Source organism: Parasteatoda tepidariorum, chromosome 5, assembly GCF_982258835.1.
Source record: "Parasteatoda tepidariorum strain Cologne lab strain chromosome 5, Ptep-v5.0, whole genome shotgun sequence".
NCBI classification, from domain to species: Eukaryota; Metazoa; Arthropoda; class Arachnida; order Araneae; family Theridiidae; genus Parasteatoda; species Parasteatoda tepidariorum.
The window spans coordinates 118,199,904-118,223,143 of record NC_141759.1 but is presented as its reverse complement, the minus strand read 5'-3'; the positions used below and the strand labels follow the sequence as shown (position 1 = coordinate 118,223,143).

Sequence of the window (23,240 nt, the reverse complement as noted above, 5' to 3'; positions counted from 1 at the left end):
ATTCAACACTACTCTTCCTCTACTGAACTTGATTTCTGGGAATCATTGCATCTTTGAAAAAATTCAAATAAACTTTCTAATGACCTTCTTAATATCCCACCATTTCCCAATGATTGGAAATCTATTTTAATATAATCTATTGCATTCTGGGGTCACAGCCAAACCTAATCACACTTTTCTTTTCTTTTATTATCTTGTTCAAAATTGTTTCTCTGTCCCTATTGGTTGAGCAACTTTGCACATGTTTGTTGCTTTATTTTTCTATTATCCTCTGGTGTTGCGGAAGATTTTTGTTTATAGAACTAAAACAGTATGTCAATTTCTATACTTTTATTTATGTTTTATTCAAGTTTTTTTTCTTTACATTAAATTTTCATATATTTTTCCCTTTTTTTTGTAAATCGAAAACAACTTGAAGTTTTCATCATATAGAAGAGGGTTGTCAATATTTCGAACGATTCCAAAATTTGCCTAAAAATATTTACAGAATTTAAAAAAGAAAATACTTTCTAAGAAACACCTAAAGCCAGCTTTAAATATTATATGCTTTCAATTAAATTTCTTTCCAAGTTTTTTGTCAGGATAGACTCATTTGGAGTCATAGAAAATTGGAATTTGATATTTTTGAATTAAAGTGTTTTGCAAATTATGTAGGCAACTAAACATTTTTAAAATTTTGACGTCTATTGAATTATATTTAAATCATTTTAAGTCTACAGAAAACAATTAAAAACTTTTTGGTCAGTGTTATACAAGATTCGATTTCAACTAAGGAATACACGACCTTTAATTCCCTCTCATAAACTTCGTAAGAAAAATTCCATAACATAATTTATTTTAATATAGTATAATTAACACTAGAAACACTAACACTAGAAAAAAAATTGACAGCGACAACAGCCAACGTTAAATGAGTTTTTAAACAATAATTAATTTTTGAACTAAACATTTTGGTATCTCTTTTTGTTACTACAGTCATATTTGTGTGCTGCATCACTTATTGAAAGAAAGTGTCCTTTCCTTTTTTTTATTCTTTTTTTTTGGCTTTTTTATTTTGGCTTTTTTTTTTTAGTTCCTTTCTTTGGATTCTCATTTTACTGTCCCCTCTGCTTTGAACACGCTAATTTGAAACATTTACATCTTTTCTACTACTTGAAGAAGGCTAGCTTTCATTTTTGTAGGAAAAAAAACTGAATTTTTAATACATAATGAGAATAATAATTCTTCACAGTATGAGATTTTTCTTTTAAATTGTATAACAGAGGGAAAACCAATTCACTAAAATATACTCACTATAATGCACTTACTTTCTCACTAAAATACACTCACTATAAATATTTGCCCTGTTGCATTATCTAATATTTTACATATTTAATTTATAGAATCTTTTAACTTTAGAACTTTATTATTTCTGCCTTAGCTATGAAATTCTAAATAATTTAATTTTTGCAATAATTTTTATCATTGGCTAAGATTTTTTTTAGTATTTCTCACATTCAACTGTTTTGAATACGCCTGAATATCGTTTCGATTACAGTTTTGAATATTGTTTTTGTTTTTTTTTTAATTTCGATATAATTCTTTCCTTTTGAGGGTCGCAATAAATGGTGGGCATTTTTTTACCCTCTACTCTTTTGGTCATCTGCTAAACTGCTGTCGTCATTATGAGTCACGTGATCTGGTTTACATGTTCATAAAGTACTTCTCACAGTCTTGCTACTAAAACTAAGGGAAGCCCTGACAAAAATCAGAAAATTCATTTGAGGCAAATATTTTTTTTAAACAAAAATTAAAACACATGAGTATTTGTTACACTAAAAAGTTTTCACAGAAACACTTAATTGTAAATTAATAAAAATGACATATCTGTGTTCTGAGGTCATCAAACGTTGTCGACAGAGCAATGTTGGAAGGACGTTGCTACATCAAAGCTTCAATAAGTGAGATTCTACATGAAGATATCACGGTAAGTCTGGATTATGGAACAGTCTTGATTGACAATCTTGCATCCAGTTTAGTTTTGTTCTAAAAAAAGAATATTTTATTAAGATTAAAATTGAATGCCAAGATGAAAAAATGAAACACAGAGTTAAATAAGATAAAAAAGAAAAACATTCCAGATAATGCAATGTGTCAAATTAAATTGAAAGTGTGTAAAAGTAATGCACCAGAAGCGGCAAATCGATATCAAAGAAAACACATTCAAAAAGGATTTAATTAGGCATTTTTGTATGAAATACTGAATACTGAAAAAAAATATCAGTAAAACATTTGGTTTCTCCTTTCTAAGGAATCAATTGAAATATTATTCAAATAAATTATTTTAACCCATTTCAGGCCTGGCATAGAAATTTGATAAAATGTGGTATAATTTTTATTGAAATATGCTTATATTTCAATATGACAAAAAAATATTTTGTGTATGAAAAATTATATTTTATGTAAGAAATAAAATGCTGCGTGTAGTCATCTTTCGCCAAATTAATGAGTAAGCCATTTAGCTGAACGCTTGTGTTTATGAAATTTTTTCACTTATTTACTTTTTTTACCGACTTGCAACTTTAACCCATTGTAAAAACACATGATAAATTTTAAAAGGAATAATCATACATTTTCAAAACATTTCACTTGTCAATAACCATATTAATAAAAAAATATTGATTGAAATGTTGTGTTCACGCAACTTTGGTCGAAAATGAATTAAGAGTTAAAGTGAAATCTTATGTAATATGGCAGGGGTGGCCAACCTGCTGCTCGCCAGCCACATACGGCTCTTTGAAAGATTATTAGTGGCTCTCGATAAATGTACTCGAGTTCCCTTTTCCTTTTTGTGCTATTATATTTAAAAAAAATTATTGTCGTTTAGTTTGTGTTTTAAAATGTATTTTGAATTACTGAGAGCAAATATGAAAAACTAAGTGCAACGTTTTTCAATTCAAGGTGAGTTTTCCATTTCCAATATAATTATGACACAAAAAGCATCTTAAATTAGAATTTATAAAGATGTAAGAAGATCCAGCTCTGCAATTAAAATATTAGTTGACGTCGGTTACTGAATTTCGGAGCACTCTTATCACCTCAGCCACAGCTGCTCAATATTTTTTTTAAATAAAAGAGGAAATGGATACTTTCGAGAATAAAAAATTTAGAACTCTTTCGGAGCCCCCGTAACATGGCTCCAAAGCAGATCAAACTCCTTGTCCATATAAAAGAATATGTAAAAAATCTATATATTTTATATAAAAATCTATATCTTCTGCTCTGGAGAAGGGAATATATATTTCAGATAATAATATATATTCCTTTCTCCAGATATGTGGCATAGAAAATTATGAAAAGCATGAGAGAAAAAAAAACAAAATTAAATTACCTCATAAAGATTTGCAATCATGTTTTGGAATTGTTGTAACATGGTTTTACTCTACTTCGGCACAAAAAACTTCAACGATTCAGGATGTTAACCTAAGAATATATAAAAAATCTATATATTTTATATAAAAATATATCTTCTACTCTGTAGAAAGGAATATATATTTCAGATAATATATATTCCTTTCTCCAGATATGTGGCATCGAAAATTATGAAAAGCATGAGAAAAAAAAAATTAAATTACCTCATAAAGATTTGCAATCATCTTTTCGAATTGTTGTAACATGGTTTTACTCTACTTCGACACAAAAAGCTTCAACGATTCAGGATGTTAACCTAAGAATATATAAAAAATCTGTATATTTTATATAAAAATATATATCTTCTACTCTGTAGAAAGGAATATATATTTCAGATAATATATATTCCTTTCTCCAGATATGTGGCATAGAAAATTATGAAAAGCATGAGAGAAAAAAAAACAAAATTAAATTACCTCATAAAGATTTGCAATCATGTTTTGGAATTGTTGTAACATGGTTTTACTCTACTTCGGCACAAAAAACTTCAACGATTCAGGATGTTAACCTAAGAATATATAAAAAATCTATATATTTTATATAAAAATATATATCTTCTACTCTGTAGAAAGGAATATATATTTCAGATAATATATATTCCTTTCTCCAGATATGTGGCATAGAAAATTATGAAAAGCATGAGAGAAAAAAAAACAAAATTAAATTACCTCATAAAGATTTGCAATCATGTTTTGGAATTGTTGTAACATGGTTTTACTCTACTTCGGCACAAAAAACTTCAACGATTCAGGATGTTAACCTAAGAATATATAAAAAATCTATATATTTTATATAAAAATATATATCTTCTACTCTGTAGAAAGGAATATATATTTCAGATAATATATATTCCTTTCTCCAGATATGTGGCATTGAAAATTATGAAAAGCATGAGAAAAAAAAAATTAAATTACCTCATAAAGATTTGCAATCATCTTTTCGAATTGTTGTAACATGGTTTTACTCTACTTCGACACAAAAAGCTTCAACGATACAGGAAGTTAACCTAAGAATATATAAAAAATCTATATATTTTATGTAAAAATATATATCTTCTACTCTGGAGAAAGGAATATATATTACAGATAATAAAATATATTCCTTTCTCCAGATATGTGGCATCGAAAATTATGAAAAACATGAGAAAAAAGAAGCAAAGTTAAATTACCATATAAAGATTTGCAATCATCTTTTGGAAGTGTTGTAACAGGGTTTTACTCCACTTCGACACAAAATAACTAACAACCACACAATGTTTTTTCTTCAGTTCCCCTAGAAAAGGATTACAAAAAGTATAGAAATAAAAATTGCACAAAACAAATAACCACTAACTAAAAAGAGTAAAATTTAAAAATGACTTTAAAAACTGAAATTATATTTATTATTTATTTAAATTATTATATACTGAATTTTAATAATAATTTCAAAATTTACATATATGCATTATAAACTCATGCATAGTTACAGAAATGCTCCTTGAAATCTAAGTTCATAAAATTTCTTGATAAAAGTATCTATTACTTAAAACTTAAATAGTTCGTAAATACAAAATATAAATTCATAATATAAGACCTAACTTTCTATATACAATGCTCATTATAAGCTTTTAAGAGCTCTGAATAAACTTTTGAAAAATCTTAGTGTTATATCAATTTAATCTGAAGAAACAATATGCTTGTTTAATAGAACATTGAAAGCGCAAAATTATTAAAATAATTTTTTCAACATTTACATTGATAACGAAAAGAAGTATTAGATGAGTTTTTATGAGATATGCTTGATTAGAAATATGTCCGATACAGTTTTAATGCTAAATAAGTGGAAACGCCTTTGCGTAACACACTGTTAATACTCCCAAGAGAATTCAGAATCTTCCGGAAAGTTCTTAAATTATATTTTCCCTGAAAATTCTATATTTTCCGTGTCTTCCTAAATTAAAAGTGAAAAACGCTATATATTTAAAAATACTAATGTCTTAAGAAATAGAATACACTGTAGTATCATGACTTTTAAATTAATCTTTACTATTTTTATATAAACACTTTTTGTTAGAAAAAGTATCACCACTATAAGAACTAAGTTTTTATATATATATATATATATATATATATATATATATATATATATATATATATATATATATATATATATATATATATATATATATATATATATATATGAAAAGGAAAGAGCTTTAATTTAGTTATTAATTTTTTAAATGCCAAAGATCACATGTAAACGTTTACATTTTATAAGACAAATGAATTTCTAGAATTCAAAATAATAACTTACTAGATTGTTAGACGCTGAACTGGTAACGCAGAGATAGCAACACAGATTAAGACTGTACAAAAATTCATGAAAGAAACAGATCATTCGAATTCCTTATATGCTCTTCAATGTCTTGAAACACATACTGTGGGTATCAGCAGTTGTCGGCAATATCATTACCCTACAATGCCTCTAGATTGACTTCTTGGCGATAACGATGCACAGTGCATTGAGAAGATTTTCCTTCCACTGAAAGAATGCAGGATGAAAGACGCAGGATGAAAGATGCAGGATGAAAGATGCTGGAGACTGAACTTATTTTTACCACCACCACTTTAAAACTTCAGATGAGGAGGAGAGATTATAAAAAGTGATTTTTAAAGAATCCTGGAGACTTGAAAAATGAGAAGGAGGAATTTAAGCAGTGTACTTTCTTGGCATGAGAGGCCTGGTCCTCAGACGGTCGGTGTAGGGTCCCACCTTTAGAAAAGCTGAGCTAGCTTCCGTCAACATGGCCAATCTTGTACTACGTCGTCCAGGATTTCCTGGTCTTCTTCTATGTGGTACAGCTGGAGCAGATGGCTGTGGCTGAGATGGAGCAGATGGCTGTGGCTGAGCTGGAGCAGATGGCTGTGGCTGAGCTGGAGCAGGTGATTGTGACTGAGCTGGAGCAGGTGATTGTGGCTGTGCGGGAGTTGGTGACTGTGGAAGTGCGGGAGTTGGTGACTGTGGAAGTGCGGGAGTTGGTGACTGTGGAAGTGCGGGAGTTGGTGACTGTGGAAGTGCGGGAGTTGGTGACTGTGGAAGTGCGGGAGTTGGTGACTGTGGAAGTGAGGGAGCTGGTGACTGTGGAAGTGCAGGAGCTGGTGACTGTGGAGCCTGTGGTGGTGGTGTAGCGGAACGGAGTGGTACTGGATCAGGTGACTGTGCTAAATCCTGGACTTTTGACTGTGTTGGTGGTGTAGGCTGGAGAATAGGAGATCCAGGTGGAGAAGAATGTGGAGACGAGACAATATCTGCCTGTGCTGGAGGGAAAGACATGTTTAGGGACTCATGTATAGATCTTCTGAGTTCCTCAGCCCTCTCGTCTATTTCTCTGCCCAGCTGATTTCGCGCTTCTTCGAATGACGCTCCCTGAGACATTCGGTCTATAAATCGGTTTGTGAGCAAGATGGTCTGCTCATGAGCTAGTCTAGTGGCTGTTAGACTAGCTTCCTCGATTATTCTCTGGCGTTCTTCGTTCCTCCTTTTTCGTTCCTCCTCATCTTTGCGCTTTTGATAGAGCTGGGCCTTTCTCCGTTCCTCTTGAGCATACCATGCGTGGACGTTGCGCATGGCCTGAGACTGTTCTCTACCTGCTCGATACTCCCGGACCTAAAAAGAATCCCAGAATTATGATTACGTGTTTCCCTTAAATAACAAAAAAAATTGTTAGAAAAATCAAAGAGTGAAAAATAAACAAACTGGTACAACTAGCATTTGTTACATTATCCATAGATAAGGCTGTTTTTCGATTTGCTCTGTCGTAATGTGAAATTATGCTTTTTTGCTAATAATATGCTATTTTTATAACTGCCGTGAGTTTAAAACTGTTAATCATCACTGTTTGGTCAAGTTTAGTCTATCTACAGTTAGTGCTGACTACGCTTATATTCACAATGGCTCAAAACGTTAATATGGAGAAAAATCACAGTTTTGTGCAGAGCATCAGTAGTCTATTTTTTTTTAATATTTAGAGTCTTACTCCAATGCTGCATTATTTGGGCTCTTTAAAATTTGAAAAAGAAACTGAGAATAGGGCAGAGATTTTGATAATTCTCAAATAGGTGGTCACCAAATTGGATATTTTCGAAAAAAAGATAAATAACTTTTAAAATATTTAATTTATTTATCCATTCTAAAGCCCAGAAAATTCTTCACGGCAAGATTATATATATATAGTTTGAGCCGTGATGGCTCAGAGGATAGTACGTTCGTCATTCACAGAGGTGAACTGGGTTCGAATCCCAGCGATGGCTGGTCTATGCGAATTCCGCATCCGGATTGCACCGACCATAGTGCTTGTGTAAAATATCCTCAGTTTTAGATGGATCATGAGTTAGAAAAGCTTCTGTTTCATTACTATTTCTGAAGTTCTTTTTAGAGTTTTCTCCATTTCTTGGACTAAACTAAAGAGTGTCCCAAGATAAACGCAAAATTTGAATTTGCCGGTTTCTTTTATGCAGTAAACTGCTGACAACTCTGAAAAAAGAACAGTTTGACAGCTGAGAGTTAGTAAAAATGGAGGGTTCAAGACGGTGCCATACAGCCAGTGAAACAATTCAATTACTGCATGAGACAGTTCCTGGTAGCTTACTCCCTCGTTTCGATGATAAGAATTTGCCCTTAAATCGTGTTATTTAACTCCATTAGATTACTTCTTATGGGGTTATTTAAAATCAAAGGTTAATAAGCCCACCCATTCATTACAAGAGGAAATTAAACACTGCATCAACAAAAATCAGCCACAATTGTACAAAAGGAGAGGAAAAATTTCAACAAAAGAGTGCGTATGGGCCAGCAAAGCCGTGGAGGCCGATGTGTTACCATAAATAACACTATCCTGTGTACTTTATGATTTCAATGCAAACATAACAATCAAAAGGCCTAGAACAGTGTTTTCTATTTAATTCAAACATTGCGTTAATTTTGGGACACCCTTTATTATCTTAAAACTTTTGACTAAACTATTCTATTTCCCAAATATGGAAGGTGCCCAACACTGTACAAGTTTTTCATTTTATTCTGGCAATTAAAAAAAAAAGTTTAGAGATATCTGTAAAACAGCTGACTTATTTAGAAATAATGCATTCGTTACAAGAAGAAAATAATCAAACATGTTACAGTTAATCGTCCCATTAAGGAAAAAATAGAATTCGTTATTTTAGATTTCATTATATATTAAATAGATTTCATTATTTTTTTAATTTAGTTTGCTTGAGAGTTCCTTTTGTGAAACTTATTAAAATACAATCTGTCTAATATTTCATTCACAAATTGAAACAGGTGTTAAAAACTATTTCAACATTTATTAAAAATTAGGGGTCAAAATGTCTTATTTTTATATCATTATTCATCTTTATCATTTATTTTTAGTCTGGACAATGTTTTGAAAAAATTAATTGAAATTTTGTTGCTTAGGAAATTAGAATAAATCACCGCCTTCAGATTTGCACTTATTTTAGAATTTATTCCATAAAACTCGTAGCATAATTTCTTGGAAAATTATTTTTATAAAATAATATTAAAATGATTATTTCATTTAGTATGACTTTTAATTTTAATAATTTAACAACCGTTTTATTTAAAAGTCAGCAACTATTGTTAAAAACAAATAATAAAATTATAAACTTACTTTTTCTGGCGTTTCTAAGCCTTTCCTGCAAAAAGAAAAATAGAAAATTCTTAAAAAGCCTTTAACTATAAATATATATATATATATATATATATATATATATATATATATATATATATATATATATATATATATATATATATATATATATATATATATATATATATATTAAAGCATTATATATATATTAATATATATATATATATATATATATATTAAAGCATTATATATATATTAATATATATATATATATATATATATATATATTAAAGCATTATATATATATTAATATATATATTATTAATATATATATATATATTAAAGCTAATCATTAAAGTAAGCTATGCAATTAATAGTTCTAAAAACAAATTAACAAAGGATAACTAACAAAAAAATGACATAACAATTAATAATTAGTAATAGTTAACAAGAAATCACAAAATCATAAAAATTATTGTAAAAAAAACTAGCAGTTAATAACTATTAAAAACAAGCTAACAATCAATAACTATCAAAAAAATAACTGTTATTAACTAATAAAAAATTAGTCGAAAAAAACAATCCCTTTATAAACGTGCTTTTGTAGTACACATTATTTTATTTCACATTCAAAATTATTATCATAAACTATTTAACACAGTGTATTATAATTAAGTAATTAACTTAAACTAATTTTCTTCATTGTGTGCCGTCAAATTGCGAAATCGTTAAAAGTGTGCCGCCACAAAAAAAAAGGTTGAGAATCACTGTAGTAAACTTGGTTTGCAGTAAAGAGAATGGTTGTTATTTACACACTCATTTCATTAGTTTATTAAAAAGTATAATTTATAAAACTGAAAAAAAGGAACATTTAGGTTTAAAATAAGGGAATTATTATCATCTATCAAAAGGTACCTCTAGATAGAATCGAGTTAACATGTCTTATATAATAGTGATTCGGCGTTTTTAATATTTATAGTGGTAGTTACGCCACAAAAATGCCCCTAATTAAACATTTTTTTTTCTTTCAATTTTTTACAATACTTTTTCAACTCTCATCTCACGAGATAACTTTTGTCCTTTTTTAATTATTAGTTAAGGGGGTAGGTGCACGCAGAAGAAATCCTATCTCGATAATGTTAAAATTACCCAATTTTGATGTACCTTTTTAAAAAAACTATTGAACATTTTTAAATAATTTTTTTTTCTATTCATTATATGCATTCTTCTACACACTTTAACCAGAGCTTTTGCAATTTGGAGCTTTCATTATTTTTATAAAAAATAAAATCCACATTCATACAGGATTTTCATAAAAAGTTTGAAAATTTTACTACACATGCAGCCACAAAATATAAGTTAATGTATATAGTCAAAATTCCCTTGGTTAAAATGCTTATATATACACGGAGAAACAGTGTGTAAAATTTAATCACATTAGGATGAGTAGTTTTTGAGAAAAGGTACATTTTATGCTAAAAATCATGGTTTTGAGAAAAACAACATTTAGTAAAAAAAGTATTAATATTTAACTCCTGACATCAATTTATATTAGATTTTAAAAATAATCAACAAGAATGTGTTTTGAATAATATATATCTGGTATTTGAAAACTCTATCTTTTCTAGTTTTTTTAAAAAATTCAATTATCCGGTCTTAAATGAACACATTACAGGCAGTCGTTACGGTTCAAATAATGTAAGTAAGATATAACTTTACTTTGATACATCTTTACAAAAACCTATTTACTTTTTATATTTTTTTATAATTATTTCATGCAATATTTCTAACATTTTAACCAGATACTTTTCAATTTGAAGTTTTTATTAGAATTTTAAAAAATTCAAAGACATGCTCAGATGCAAGTCCTTGAACTTGCCTGGAAAACTTAAGTTTTATGCTCTTGTTTTTGCAAGTTGAGCATAACACAGAATCATTCAAACAATTAGATAATAAATTTAAATCAATTATTTCATTTGCATTTTTATTTTTCAGAAATGAATCATAATCATTTGCATGTTTATCCAGTTTGATTTTTGACGCCGATTCATTCAACTCAATGCTTGTAGATGAACACGCTGTTTTGCAATGAATACCAAACGCTTTCCCTTTTTTAAACACTCGTTGACCGCTTCGCGGCATATTTATAACTAAATAGTTAATAAATATAAATATGAATGCAAAAAGTTCAAATTAATGCGAAAATAATCTGAAAAAATTGCAGTTAGAAGAAGCAAATTTCAGAAAACAACAAAATTTTGAACTTCGTAAAAAGAAGCAATCAATCAATCAATAAACTCATTACACCTCAATTCTTTTTATAATTGTTGTTGTCAAACAAAATAAAATAATAAATTTAATTCTATTTGAGTTTAAAGCTGGCCTAAACTTATTTTCAAGGAAATGAGAAGAATCCAAGGTTTAGTTTCGGTTTGGGTGGGCGTGGCAGTTTCGGTTTGAAACCTTGTTTACTATTTTTAAAAATTTTTTAAAAATACTTCTAATTTGGATAGAATAAAAATGTAAACGCCATTTTTTAAGAAAAGAACTGTATTTTAAGAATCTGCAAAAAAAGAAAAATGCATTTTTTAGTCGATTTACTAAAGCCCTCACTCTTGTAATTTTTATATTTGAAATTTCTAAGTCGAATGACATGCATGAAATGACACTTAATCCAAAGAATAAAAGTTAAATAGTTGCAAGGTCGATTACATCATATCGACATTATTTTGAAAAAAATTAACTACTCTGGTTCAATGAAACAATTATCAATGAATCATTAACATTCTTATTTCCTTATTACGAAATATTAGATCACGATTTGTGTTCATATTTTCTTCAAAACATGTGTTAAAACTATTATTATAAGCTATTTAAGTAGAAAAATCCTAATGTAAGAAAAAGAACAATTTCAGAGATGATGATTCTGAAAATAGCATGGTTTTCGAATCGATGACGAAATAAGGCATATCGAGCATTTTCTTGAGATGCTATTTTTTTTAATTGTGCTAAAGTTGATAAATAATATTAACAACTTTTTAAACAAATTTTTTCAATATTATCCTTTTTAAAAGGGCAACTTTCCAAAAGTTAGAGGGCGAGAATCAAATAGACGTCAAGATAAAATTTTATAATATTTACCGCAATTTTTTGTTCATTTAAAAAACAAAGCAAAATGTTATATTTTTTGCTGTGCACCCATACGCGTTTACTTTTTATTACTCAAATAAATACGAAACAATAAAAACGACTATCTTCACTTTTTATTGCAATTTTTCCAAAAAAATAGTATGCTTAGTAAATAATCAGTTATTCTGAGTCAAACAATTTCGATTAGCAGAATATTTTTTATTTCTTAACAAGATTTAATTCTCAGTTAGTTGACAATTATTCTTTCAATAAAAACTTGACAATAGTTTAAAGAAATCTTACTTTAAAGGGAAATATAAATTAAAGTACTAAAACAATTGATTTGCATAGTAAGGGAAAAATAATGTACGTGGTAGCTTAAAGAATAAGATTTTGAGAAATGTTGCAATTTAATTAAATAGTTGGTAAAATAACTCCGCAAAACAATCGTAGACCGGTAGTTAACAAATTTATTTTAAGATAAAGAAGATAGATAAGACGTTGAGAAATTTTAAGATGCTTAAAAATGTTGACTACGTATTTTATTAATAATTATAAAATATATATTCAAGAAATTGATAAATAAATTACTCCAAATTTATGCAAACGTTGCTTTTAAAAAAACAAGCTAAAAAATAAAATAAAAAAGAACTGATAAATAATCGCATTCCATCATAAACATACTTTTATAAAACTCAATATTCTTTGAATAAAGTGTTTTATTCAAATCTCTTCATTAAATTACGAATAAATTTTTAGACTACTAAGAAAGAAACATCGTATTTTATAATTAAAAAAAAAAGATTAGCAATCGAATATTAGCGAAAAAAATATGAAGGAAATTCTCTTTGCGCGCGTAAGTCAACTTCCTCGTAAGTTAATCGCATTTAAATATTAATCGTCCCATTTAAATATTTTTTCACTGTCACTAAAACAATTTTTTAAATTAATTTTAATTTTTCTCGGCATCTACCTAATAAAAACTGGTGAAACTTTAAATTGTGCATTAGAAAAAATACGTAGTTTAATATGGTATAAAAAAGGGATTAGGCTCAATATGGTAATGTATAAATGTATTAATAATAAATAAGTTTTGCATACTAAATAACTTTTCGTGTGGAAATTACAGGAATCGAATGTTTCACAAAAAAAAAATTATAATTAGATTATTTTATAACTGTAAATAAGTAAATGAAAAATAATTTTGTAAAAAATTTAAAAAAGCCAAATAATAACATTGTACAAAATCAAATTTTTTTTTTACCAATTCTTAGAAGTAACTTTGTTTTACTTTGTGAATGCTTTTGCTTAATAAGTGCTTACCTTTTTGCTTGTAAATAGGACAAAACATCCACTTAAGGTTTAAAAAACATTGTAGTCGCATAATATCAAATAAAAATACAAATGCTTACAGCAATAACACTTTGACGTATAAATTTTATTAAACATTATTCTCGCATCTTTGGCGATCAAATATTTAATTCTGGCGAGCTAGTTTCATCTTTTGAAACTGAGTTTTAACTTAAACTATTTTCACTTAGAATATCATTTGGAAGTGATTTGAAATCTGCATTTTAATTTAGTACTGATACTGACATATTCATTAATACTGATTCCTTCATTTTTTATCTACAAAACCATTACTAAAGGAATTTTGAAATCTTCAGACATCCTTCCAATTGACTTGATATTATAACTATTACACTAACAATGGCAATAATTATTGTAATACAATTATTTATTCCTTAATGGATACTTCCTTAATTCAAACTAAGTTTGTTTTCGTAAATTTAAAGTAGAGGAAAGACAAAATTTCAGTTAGGCTGGTAATCATTAAGTTTGGAACGATTAGTTTCATGCCTTTTCTTATTATTATGAATGAAAAAAAAATTATCGAAAAACATTATAAAACAGTGGATAGAGCGTTCGCCTTCCAATGAGGCGAACCGGGATTGAATCCCAGCAATGGCTGGCGGTTACGAATTTCGCATCTGGCTTGCACCGATCACAGTGTTGACGTAAAATATCCTCAGTGATAAACGGATCATGTATTAGAGTCCCTTTGTCATCAGGATAATCGTGGGAGGTTCTCGTGGTTTTCCTCTCCATGCAACGCAACGGCGGGTTAGTTTCCTCAAAAAGTCCCCCACGAAGGCAAATTTCCCCCAATACTTGATCCAGAAGTTTCCTTGTCTTCTGGATTGGGCTCAAAATAACAAGGCTACGGAGTTGTAGTCGTAAACCCAAAATTGGGTCGGCTGCACAACGACGGTTATAATATATATATAAGAGCTTAAAAAAGTGTTTGGAAGCCAGTCATACTTATTTGTAATACTAATACTGTAGTAATAGGTACCTAGTATACTATACATAGATACTAAGATAATAGGTTTTTTAAACCCCTAAAACTGATAGATAAGAACAAGGTTTCTAATCTTCATACCTTTTCTTGTTTTGACCCTCCTGTCCAGAACCAGAAGGGCCTGAGGACGCTGATCCAGAGGGAGCACTTGAGCCCCCGGCCATATCATGGGATCTTTTCATTCTGATATCTAAAAATATCAAAAATGTAACTACATAAGTAAATTAAAAAATTTATTAAGATCATTCATTTAATATAATAAATTTTTGACACTATAAAATGATGAAAGGAAGGAAGCAAATAATATCTGGTCAACAATTAGTTGATTGTATCTTCAGTAATTGATATCAATCATTATTTATAAAGATTTGTATTCTTGACACAGATTTGGACAATACTTCAATTTTTAAATAAAAATATAAAAATAAAAGCAGAAAAATGACATAGAATATTTTTTTGATTAATCGTTTTTGTTTCTATTACCACTTGCCAAGTCAGCAAGCCTGCTTGGGAAATTAAGCGAAATTTAAGGCAGAGGGTATGTTTCTTGTTTTTCAGTGGCGCCATTTGGGGTCATCAGCCACATACGTCGCAGCCCGTTTTGCAAAGCACACCCATTCATATATTCATTCATTCTTCCACAGATAGTAGTTTTGATCTGGGCGATCAATCAGTGCCCCCAGAGATATTAATTTGTTACGGGAACTTGGAGTGCTTTGTGACCTTGACAAATTTAAATTGCACCGGTCACCAATTAATGCACTGGGTTCGAAATCTCGCTCTCAGGAACAAGAGTCCAACGTCCTACCAATCAACCTATCTCGGCCCGTAATTATTCTAATCAACACTAAAATCTAAATGATACAAAAATGTTTTATAAATAAGCGAGATACAAAACTTACATTTTTCGTTTTTACCTTTATCGTTTTAACATTTTTCGTTTTTAAGTTTTTCGTTTATTTTCGTTTTTACAAAACTTACAGTTTTCGTATTCATGCATTTTTAAAAAAATGCATGAATACGAATCATGATTCTGGAAATCAGGTGAAGACGAGTCACGATGTTTGAATTGAGTAAATATAAATCGTGATGTGCAATTGTAAAGTATGAATAGAAATTACGTTGTTTTATTTTTAACCCACGAAATATTGAATCATGGATGCGTGATTTTCAAACCACATGAATACAATCGCATCAATATGAGTAGCTAAAAATAAGATTTGAAACACATGTGAAGTAATGAATCGTGAATCGCGTTCTACTTTATAAAATACTACTTTAATACAAATTTTTATATGAATCATGTCCATACGCGAAATGTAATTTGTATATATATATATATATACAGTTAGTCAAAAAAGTCTGCGTACATTAACAAAAGTAATATCAAACTCGAATTTAAAGTGCGAAAAAAACGGTTTTTTAAAATTTTATTATTTTAAATCTTTAACGTCAGTTAGTAACTTTAAAATTATTTGACAAAAATATTTTAAGGCCCAATAATTTATGCAGACTAATTTTTAAAAGATAATTGGACAAAAATCAAGGCCAATAAAGTTTGCGTACAAGCCAGAAAGGGCGGGGAATTTCTTATCTTAATTTTAAACTTCAAACTTGAGAATGCGAATCGGATTACACTTTCAAGGTCATTGAGCTTCAAATCTATTTTCGAGTTAATGGGAAGATGCTAGTGCTATTTTCTTTGACGAAAATGTCACTTAATAAGGAAATTCCTTTAGCTACAAGATAGTTAATTATAAAATTGAGAGATGAAGGTAAAACTCTTCGCTATATTGGTAAAATAGTTGGGAGGCCTCATTCTAGTGTGCAAAGAGTTATTCAGAACTACCTTGATACTGGAAATCTTGCTGTAAAACCAAGATGTGGAAGACCTACGAAGCTTACTCAGAGAATAAAGAAAAATTCTTTTACGAATTAAACAAAATCCTTAACTTTCTGCTGTAAGTATAACAAAAGATATTTTTTTAACAAGCAATAAGGAAATTTTCCCTGATTATCACGGACGCAAATCTAGGTCTAAGCCATACATTTCTAAGACGAATCGAATGAAAAGAATTGCTCTTGCAAAAACTTATTTGAACTCCTCGGCAGATTATTGGAACAGTGTAATTTGGTCAGATGAAAGTAAATTTAAAATATTTAAAATCAATGGAGAAAACCGGGAACACAACTGAATCTGAGAAATTTAAATCCAACTGTTAAATATGGAGCTGGTGGAGTGATGGTATGGGGGTGTATGTCTTCGAATAGAGTTGGAAATTTGCATATTATTGATAAAGTCATGGACAGGTATGTTTATTTGGATATTTTGAAGAAAAATCTAGCAGAAAGTGCTCGAAATTTAAACCTTTCTAATACCTTTATTTTCCAAAAAGACAACGACCCTAAACATACTGCTGAAATTGTGAAGGAATATCTTCTCTGTCACACTCCGCCATAACCTCCAACTGCTACGGAATTTCCGTAGTTTCAGAAATCTTTTCAGACGGTAGCAAAATTAATGTCTTAATATTTAAAAAAAATTTATTTTAGCGTAACTTGTCCACTATTACTTATAAAAGTGCAGGCCATAAGGCTAGATTCTTAAGTTCTGATAAAAGTTTTATGAGAGATCCATTTGCTTTAAAAATTTCTACTTTGGTTCGCTACCACTAGAAAGAATTATTTTCAAAATCCTCATAAGTTGGAGGGTATGCACTCCGCGACCAACTCCTCCACAGTCACCAGACCTTAACCTGATTGAACATTTGTGGGCAAAATTGGACAAACGAATTCGAAAACACAATATTACTTCCCGAAATGAGTTAATATGCATACTGCAGGAAGAATGGGCGAAATTTACGTCAGATGAGTCACAGAAACTAGTCCAGTCAATGCCTAGACCTCTGCAAGCTGTTTTAAATAAAGGGTACGCAACAAAATATTAAAATAACGCTAAAAACTTATTTTTCATTTTTTTCTTAAGTGTACGCAGACTTTATTGGAGTGTATTGCTGTGTTTTTTTCGTAAAAATTTTTTTTTGAAAGAGTTTTTAAAATATTGCACTTTTATTTTCGCTCTTTATTGTAGCTTACAATTGTGTGCTATTGCAGGAAAAAAAAATCATACTGATTAAAATGTTCTTTGATGTTTAAAGTGAGATATATATATATATATATATATATATATATATATATATAGCGATTTTTCACTTACGATCTCTTTTCTTTATGGTGCTTCTGTGTACGTCACCGCTTCAGGAAAGCATTTCCGACCCCACATTGCTATATGATTTCGAGTCGTCAGGATGCCCCCTACCCCTCTTAGAAGTTCTGAAACGCTTAACTGAGACACCCTGTATATATATATATATATATATATATATATATATATATATATATATATATATATATATATATATATATATATATATATATATATACACACGGGGACTGATCGACTTTCGTAATGAAATTTAATTGCGATTCGCAGTGAGTAAATCGGATGATATGATTTAAGATTCGGAAAACATGTAAAGTCCTAAACCATGTGATTTGTTAATCGCGATGGCAATTCGGCTTGCAAATTTCGAATTGCAAAAAAATTCGAATTGCGACATAAGAATTCAAAGAGAATAAAACCGAAGAAATAAATTTCGCCTAACGATTAAATTACACGCGAAAGGTTAAACTTCGGATATTATTAATGAAGTATATAATATAATGCGAATAATTATTTCATAACGAGTGGAAACGAAATCTACACATGCGTTAACATTTCGTCAGTGAAATGGGGGGGGGAATCAAAATTGATATCATTCGTATAGGGGATAGGGAGGAAAATTCGCTTTACAAACTTTGCTTTTCTTCAACTCATAGTGGGCGTTGAAAAATCGCGTTGTCGTAGGTAGATACTTTATTTACGTCGCAGTAGAGCTGCACAATGAGCTATTGGCGACGGTCTGGGAAACATCCCTGAGGATGATCCGAAGACATGTCATCGCAATTTTGATACTCTGCAGAGGGGATGGCTCTCCTGCTTTGGTAGCCCGACGACATCTGCGCTGGAAGTTAAGCACTTTTCGGTAGAACAGATTAACGGGGACCGATACCGCGCATCCTCTGTCCCTATGCAGGCTGATCAAAGTGGTCACCCACCCGCTACTCACCGCAGCCAGTGATGCTTGATTTCGGTGTTCGACTGGGAACTGTGTCTTTACGATCCTGTAGGACCATGTTGACATAAATAAGAAAAAACTGAACTTTTTCAATGATTAATTTTTAATCTTTCCTAAAGATCTAAAAATAGGAAAAAATTGAACTCTGCAGAAATTACCAGAATTTCGATACTGAAATATGATAGAAACACCAGAATCCAGTTATTTTACAATAACTTGTCAAACTTTAAAATTCAACTGATTTTGCATTTGGCGTTAATTTTAATTCCGTTATATTTTTGCTACAGTATATCCAAGGAAATAATGAAATATGGTTCTCCTTTTTTGAATAAATCTTGCAAAAAATAAGTTTTTACGCACTTTGTCACAACTTTATCATCCCTTCCTCTTAGAGAACAAATATGGAATTATGTATGAAAAACTAGCAAAAAAATTTAAAAGTTTCGAAACTTTTTAAAAGCTATAATCCAAGTTATATTTTTTTGTTAGATCTTTAAATACTCCATAGTTTTCATATTAAATGCATTTGTTCAAACAAGTACAATAACTAAAATTCAAAATATTTTGTAAACATTTTTTTTCCAGTTTTTTTCCGAGAAAGAAAAATTTTCAAATTAACAAAAGCTCGAAAAAGCAAACTGCTCACAAAAACACTGTAAAAATTGCTCGTTATTTTGCATCACATAAAAAGTGATTTAAACGTGCAATATCTTAAATTAACTGGAATAATATAATAAAATAACTCAATTAGGTATAATACAATAAAATACAAGCAATAAAATAACACAATATAGTAATATAATAAATTATAAGTATACCTATTATTTTTTATACACCACCTCAATATTTGCTTTCAAAGAGGGGGGACAAAGTATCTGTATGTAATTTAATAACTTAGATTAATATGCTTAAGAAATATTCATAGCTATTTTCATTTACACACAAATAAACTCTCGGAGGTTCCAATTTCCCAAATTATCTATCAGTAATCAGAAATACAATAAGACAGAAATATATTCATTTAGCGATAAAATTAGCGCAATTTTAAGGTGTATGTACTATTTAATTCTATATAGTTAGATAATATTAACAAAAATACACATGGGTTTCTAATTACATATAAAAAATAACATTTTTAGATAAAAGTTAATACGTTTCCAACTATACATTTTCATTATGGTTTAATGGGAATTCTTGATGGTTCAGCAGTAATATACCATCAAAAAAAAAAATTTTTTTTTTTTATGTTAGCCCGTCATAAATCATTCCAAATTCCTACATTGTTTTGATGGTGGTTCATAATCGTTCCAACATTTGATTTCTAATAAACTATGATGGAAATTTCTGAGAGTTCAACATGAACAAACCATCAAAACAAGTTGATATTCTTATGTTGAACCATCATAAATCAGTCCGAATTTTTACATTGGGGTGATGGTTACTTATGTTAGTCACCATCAAAAATATAATGGTTCATGATGAAATTATTGATCGTTACCATCAAGATCATGTTAGTCCTTCAATAGAAAAACATCTAAAATTTCAACTTTGGTACAACATTAGAAAATTTGATTTCATGGAATCAATGGTCAAGATTTTCTTTAAATTCGAACTAGTCCATATTATTTTGTCATTCCGCACTAAAACCACTAAAAATTTCTGCCCACTGCATTTCATGTTTGAGTTTACGTTCTTTTGCTTTTCCATGCGGTGAGAAGATCTTAGTTTCTTAATAGTTTGTTGGTAGTAAAAAGGACGAGATTTCCTTCCTTAAAAAACTCTTTTTCTATCAAATCGTTTGTTTTTTATTTATTTGTTTTGCTAGAGCTGATTAAGGGGTAGAAAAAAAAATTATCATAGAATTAATTGCAGACACCAAAATTTTAAACTCTTAGTAGTTGAGAGGAAGAACTAATTAGTTTTACACAAATTAATACGGAATTTCTTAAAAAGCGTAATTTTTATTATTCAATCGTAAAATCGCAATCTTCACTATGAAATGGTAACAGCTACCTGACTTAGCATGCTTATTTGAAAACTAAAATTTAGAATAAACTCTTCTCTGTACAAAATTCCAAACATATATTTGGTTTCTCTGAACGAAACTCTAAATATATATTTGGTTTCTGTGTACAAAATTCGAAACATATACATTTGAATACTAATTTGAAAGTGCAAATAGTTTACAAGATTTTCACAATTCTTTTCTGAGTATCAAAGCTTCAAATCCTTTATTTTATCCCTATGTTGTAAAATGAACAAAAACCGAAAAAAATATAAGTATATTCATTAAAAAATCTTAATGTAAGTGGTATTCAGAATTGAATAATAACATTCGTTATAATTCCATTGTCTTCGGGCTAACCGATAGAAGTTTCCGTGGTTTCGTGAAACGCAAATGCGGGTTAGTTTCATCCCGATGCTTAATACAAGAGTTTCCTTGTCTTCTGGATTGGGTTTGAAATTACATGGCTACGGAGTTTATCATCGATAGTCGTAAACTGAGAATTGGGTCGGCTATTCAACATCGGTTATTAAATAAAATATTCATTCCTTAAAATTGGAGCTGTTCCGAAATCAAACTGAAACGTATTTTGTTATCACCTTTTTTTTTATTTTGAAAAACATTAAAAAAATTATGAGACGTGTTCATTACTTGAATTAATTTTGTTAAGATAGGATTTAATAAAACAACTCGTCTAAAACTATTAAAATTGTTTGCTCACTGAAATTCAGATTTGAGTTTTCTTTAGCTTTTTCATTAGGAGAGAAAATTAAGTATTAAAATATATTGTTGGAAGATACGATTTCTTTGTTATCAAATGTATTTTGTTTCTCTTTTATTTATTTCAGAATTTTTACGGAAGTACGCAAAAAAAAAATATTATTACTCAAAGACTAATCGACTAAGAAATCGTATTAAGGAAAAAAATTAATTTTTTGAACCTCAACGTGTCTTCGATTCGATTGTGGAACAACTGGAGCAGTGGTTCCAAATCCAAATTATCCAATTTATTAATCCAAAGGTGTTTCGCGGAACCTTGGGGTTCCTTGGAAAAGTTATAGGGGTTTCGAAAATTAGGTTTTTTGAAACCAGTAAGAATTATAGTTTAATCCATAATTTATTTAACATTTTTTTGTAATTTCTTTAGCTGAATTTATGAAAAATGTCAATAAAAAAGAAGCAAAATTTCAATAAAAATTTCAATTGCAATAAACTGAATAAATTACGTAAAAGATTCTCGTTAGTTTTTCCATTCAAAAATAAAATAATAAAATTCACCAATAATATATTATATTTCTCTGATGACCATTTATAACGTATAAAATTCAAAACTGTAATTCAGCTTTTAAATTCGTTTCCATCATATGAATACAACAAAAGTTAAATTCATAACATTACATCTTTCATTTTTCACAATAAATATTTTCAAACATGCTAAAGCAGAGTAGCAGAATTTATTATATATAGATTTTATTTATTTATTTATTTCTGCGCTAAAATTAAGTTTATTTTGTACAGACCTAAATTAAAAATCTTATAACTATTAAAACTATACTTTAATTTGTTTAATAAATTATAGAATACTAAAATGAAATGACGTTGATTTTACTCTAATCTAATTAAAATATGAATTAAATTTATATGAACATTTTTGCACTAAATGACACTATAAAGCCATATTCTCCCTTTTAGTTTTTTAGTATTTCAGACAATAAAACCTTTTAGATTCAACCTTTGAGTTAAAATTTAAACTCTAGCGAGCACTATGCGATTAATTTCACTTTGAAAAAGACTTAAAAAAGAAAAACTTATATTTTCTACTAGTACTAATATATATATTTGTGATAATAATAATTTGTAATAATAATAATACCAGTATATATATATAATTGATATTAGTACTGAAAGGCATGTTTTGAAAAATTTCTCACCATTGAACATTGAAGAAAATTTTACGAAACAAGAGTTAAAGTAATTTTTAGAATTGCATTTTAAAATAAATATAATAATTTGCACTTTAAAATGAAATGTACTTACAGTCAGAAAAATTAAATCAAGCTGTCGAAATTCAAAAGATTTCTTTTGTAACGATAATATCTCAAGTAAGCAAACGCAATTCAAAATTTTTAGCAAACAGAGAGAAATAAAATTGTGAATGCTTAAAATACTTTAAAGGGTTACCAGATTAAGTATAACGAAGCCAAATTTCACCCAGTTGGCTATGTTTGCATACTTCAATTGGCGAAATCAGATAAAAAAGCGATTACTTTTTACAAAACTTTCAAGACTCTAAATTCGGACACATTTTATAATTTTTAAAAAAAAATCTATTCTTTGCATTGATTTTAAACAGTACAGTCGTAAAAAATCTTTTGGTGGAGAACGCTGAAAATTCGAAACTTTCATGCATATTTTATTTCTTTTTGAATGTGTTTTAAACACTACTATTTACAGCATTTGGGTTTTTGTCTA

At 29.1% G+C, this 23,240-nt stretch overlaps 2 protein-coding genes and 1 long non-coding RNA gene across 3 annotated transcripts; 1 reads left to right on the top strand and 2 right to left on the bottom strand.

The window, feature by feature from the left end:
• LOC147810084 (uncharacterized) overlaps nucleotides 1-23,240 on the top strand; it is a 391,466-nt gene that overhangs the window by 335,520 nt on the left and 32,706 nt on the right.
• Nucleotides 687-3,707, bottom strand: LOC147810086 (uncharacterized). Its single transcript, XR_015434176.1, has 3 exons — nucleotides 3,615-3,707; nucleotides 3,371-3,462; nucleotides 687-2,025 (listed from the first exon to the last, which is right to left on the bottom strand). It is a non-coding gene; the product is annotated as an uncharacterized LOC147810086 (long non-coding RNA).
• LOC147810085 (uncharacterized) lies at nucleotides 3,867-22,994 on the bottom strand. 2 transcript variants are annotated; one of them, XM_087164949.1, is made up of 8 exons: nucleotides 22,806-22,994; nucleotides 14,667-14,775; nucleotides 9,116-9,140; nucleotides 5,743-7,095; nucleotides 4,619-4,722; nucleotides 4,365-4,456; nucleotides 4,119-4,210; nucleotides 3,867-3,958 (listed from the first exon to the last, which is right to left on the bottom strand). In XM_087164949.1, the coding sequence occupies exons 2-4, from the start codon at nucleotides 14,765-14,767 to the stop codon at nucleotides 6,139-6,141; spliced, it is 1,083 nt and encodes a 360-aa protein (XP_087021075.1). In that variant the 5' UTR covers nucleotides 14,768-14,775; nucleotides 22,806-22,994; the 3' UTR covers nucleotides 3,867-3,958; nucleotides 4,119-4,210; nucleotides 4,365-4,456; nucleotides 4,619-4,722; nucleotides 5,743-6,138. The 2 variants fall into 2 exon arrangements, with proteins under 2 accessions (XP_087021075.1, XP_087021076.1); XM_087164950.1 differs by lacking the exon at nucleotides 4,619-4,722.

Excerpts from the sequence above, each read along its gene's own strand:
- LOC147810085 (XM_087164949.1), bottom strand. The coding sequence starts at position 14,767 with ATGAAAAGATCCCATGATATGGCCGGGGGCTCAAGTGCTCCCTCTGGA. Across the intron at positions 9,141-14,666 it reads GAGGGTCAAAACAAGAAAAG|GAAAGGCTTAGAAACGCCAG; the intron begins GTATGAAGATTA and ends TTCTTTTTGCAG. Across the intron at positions 7,096-9,115 it reads GCTTAGAAACGCCAGAAAAA|GTCCGGGAGTATCGAGCAGG; the intron begins GTAAGTTTATAA and ends GATTCTTTTTAG.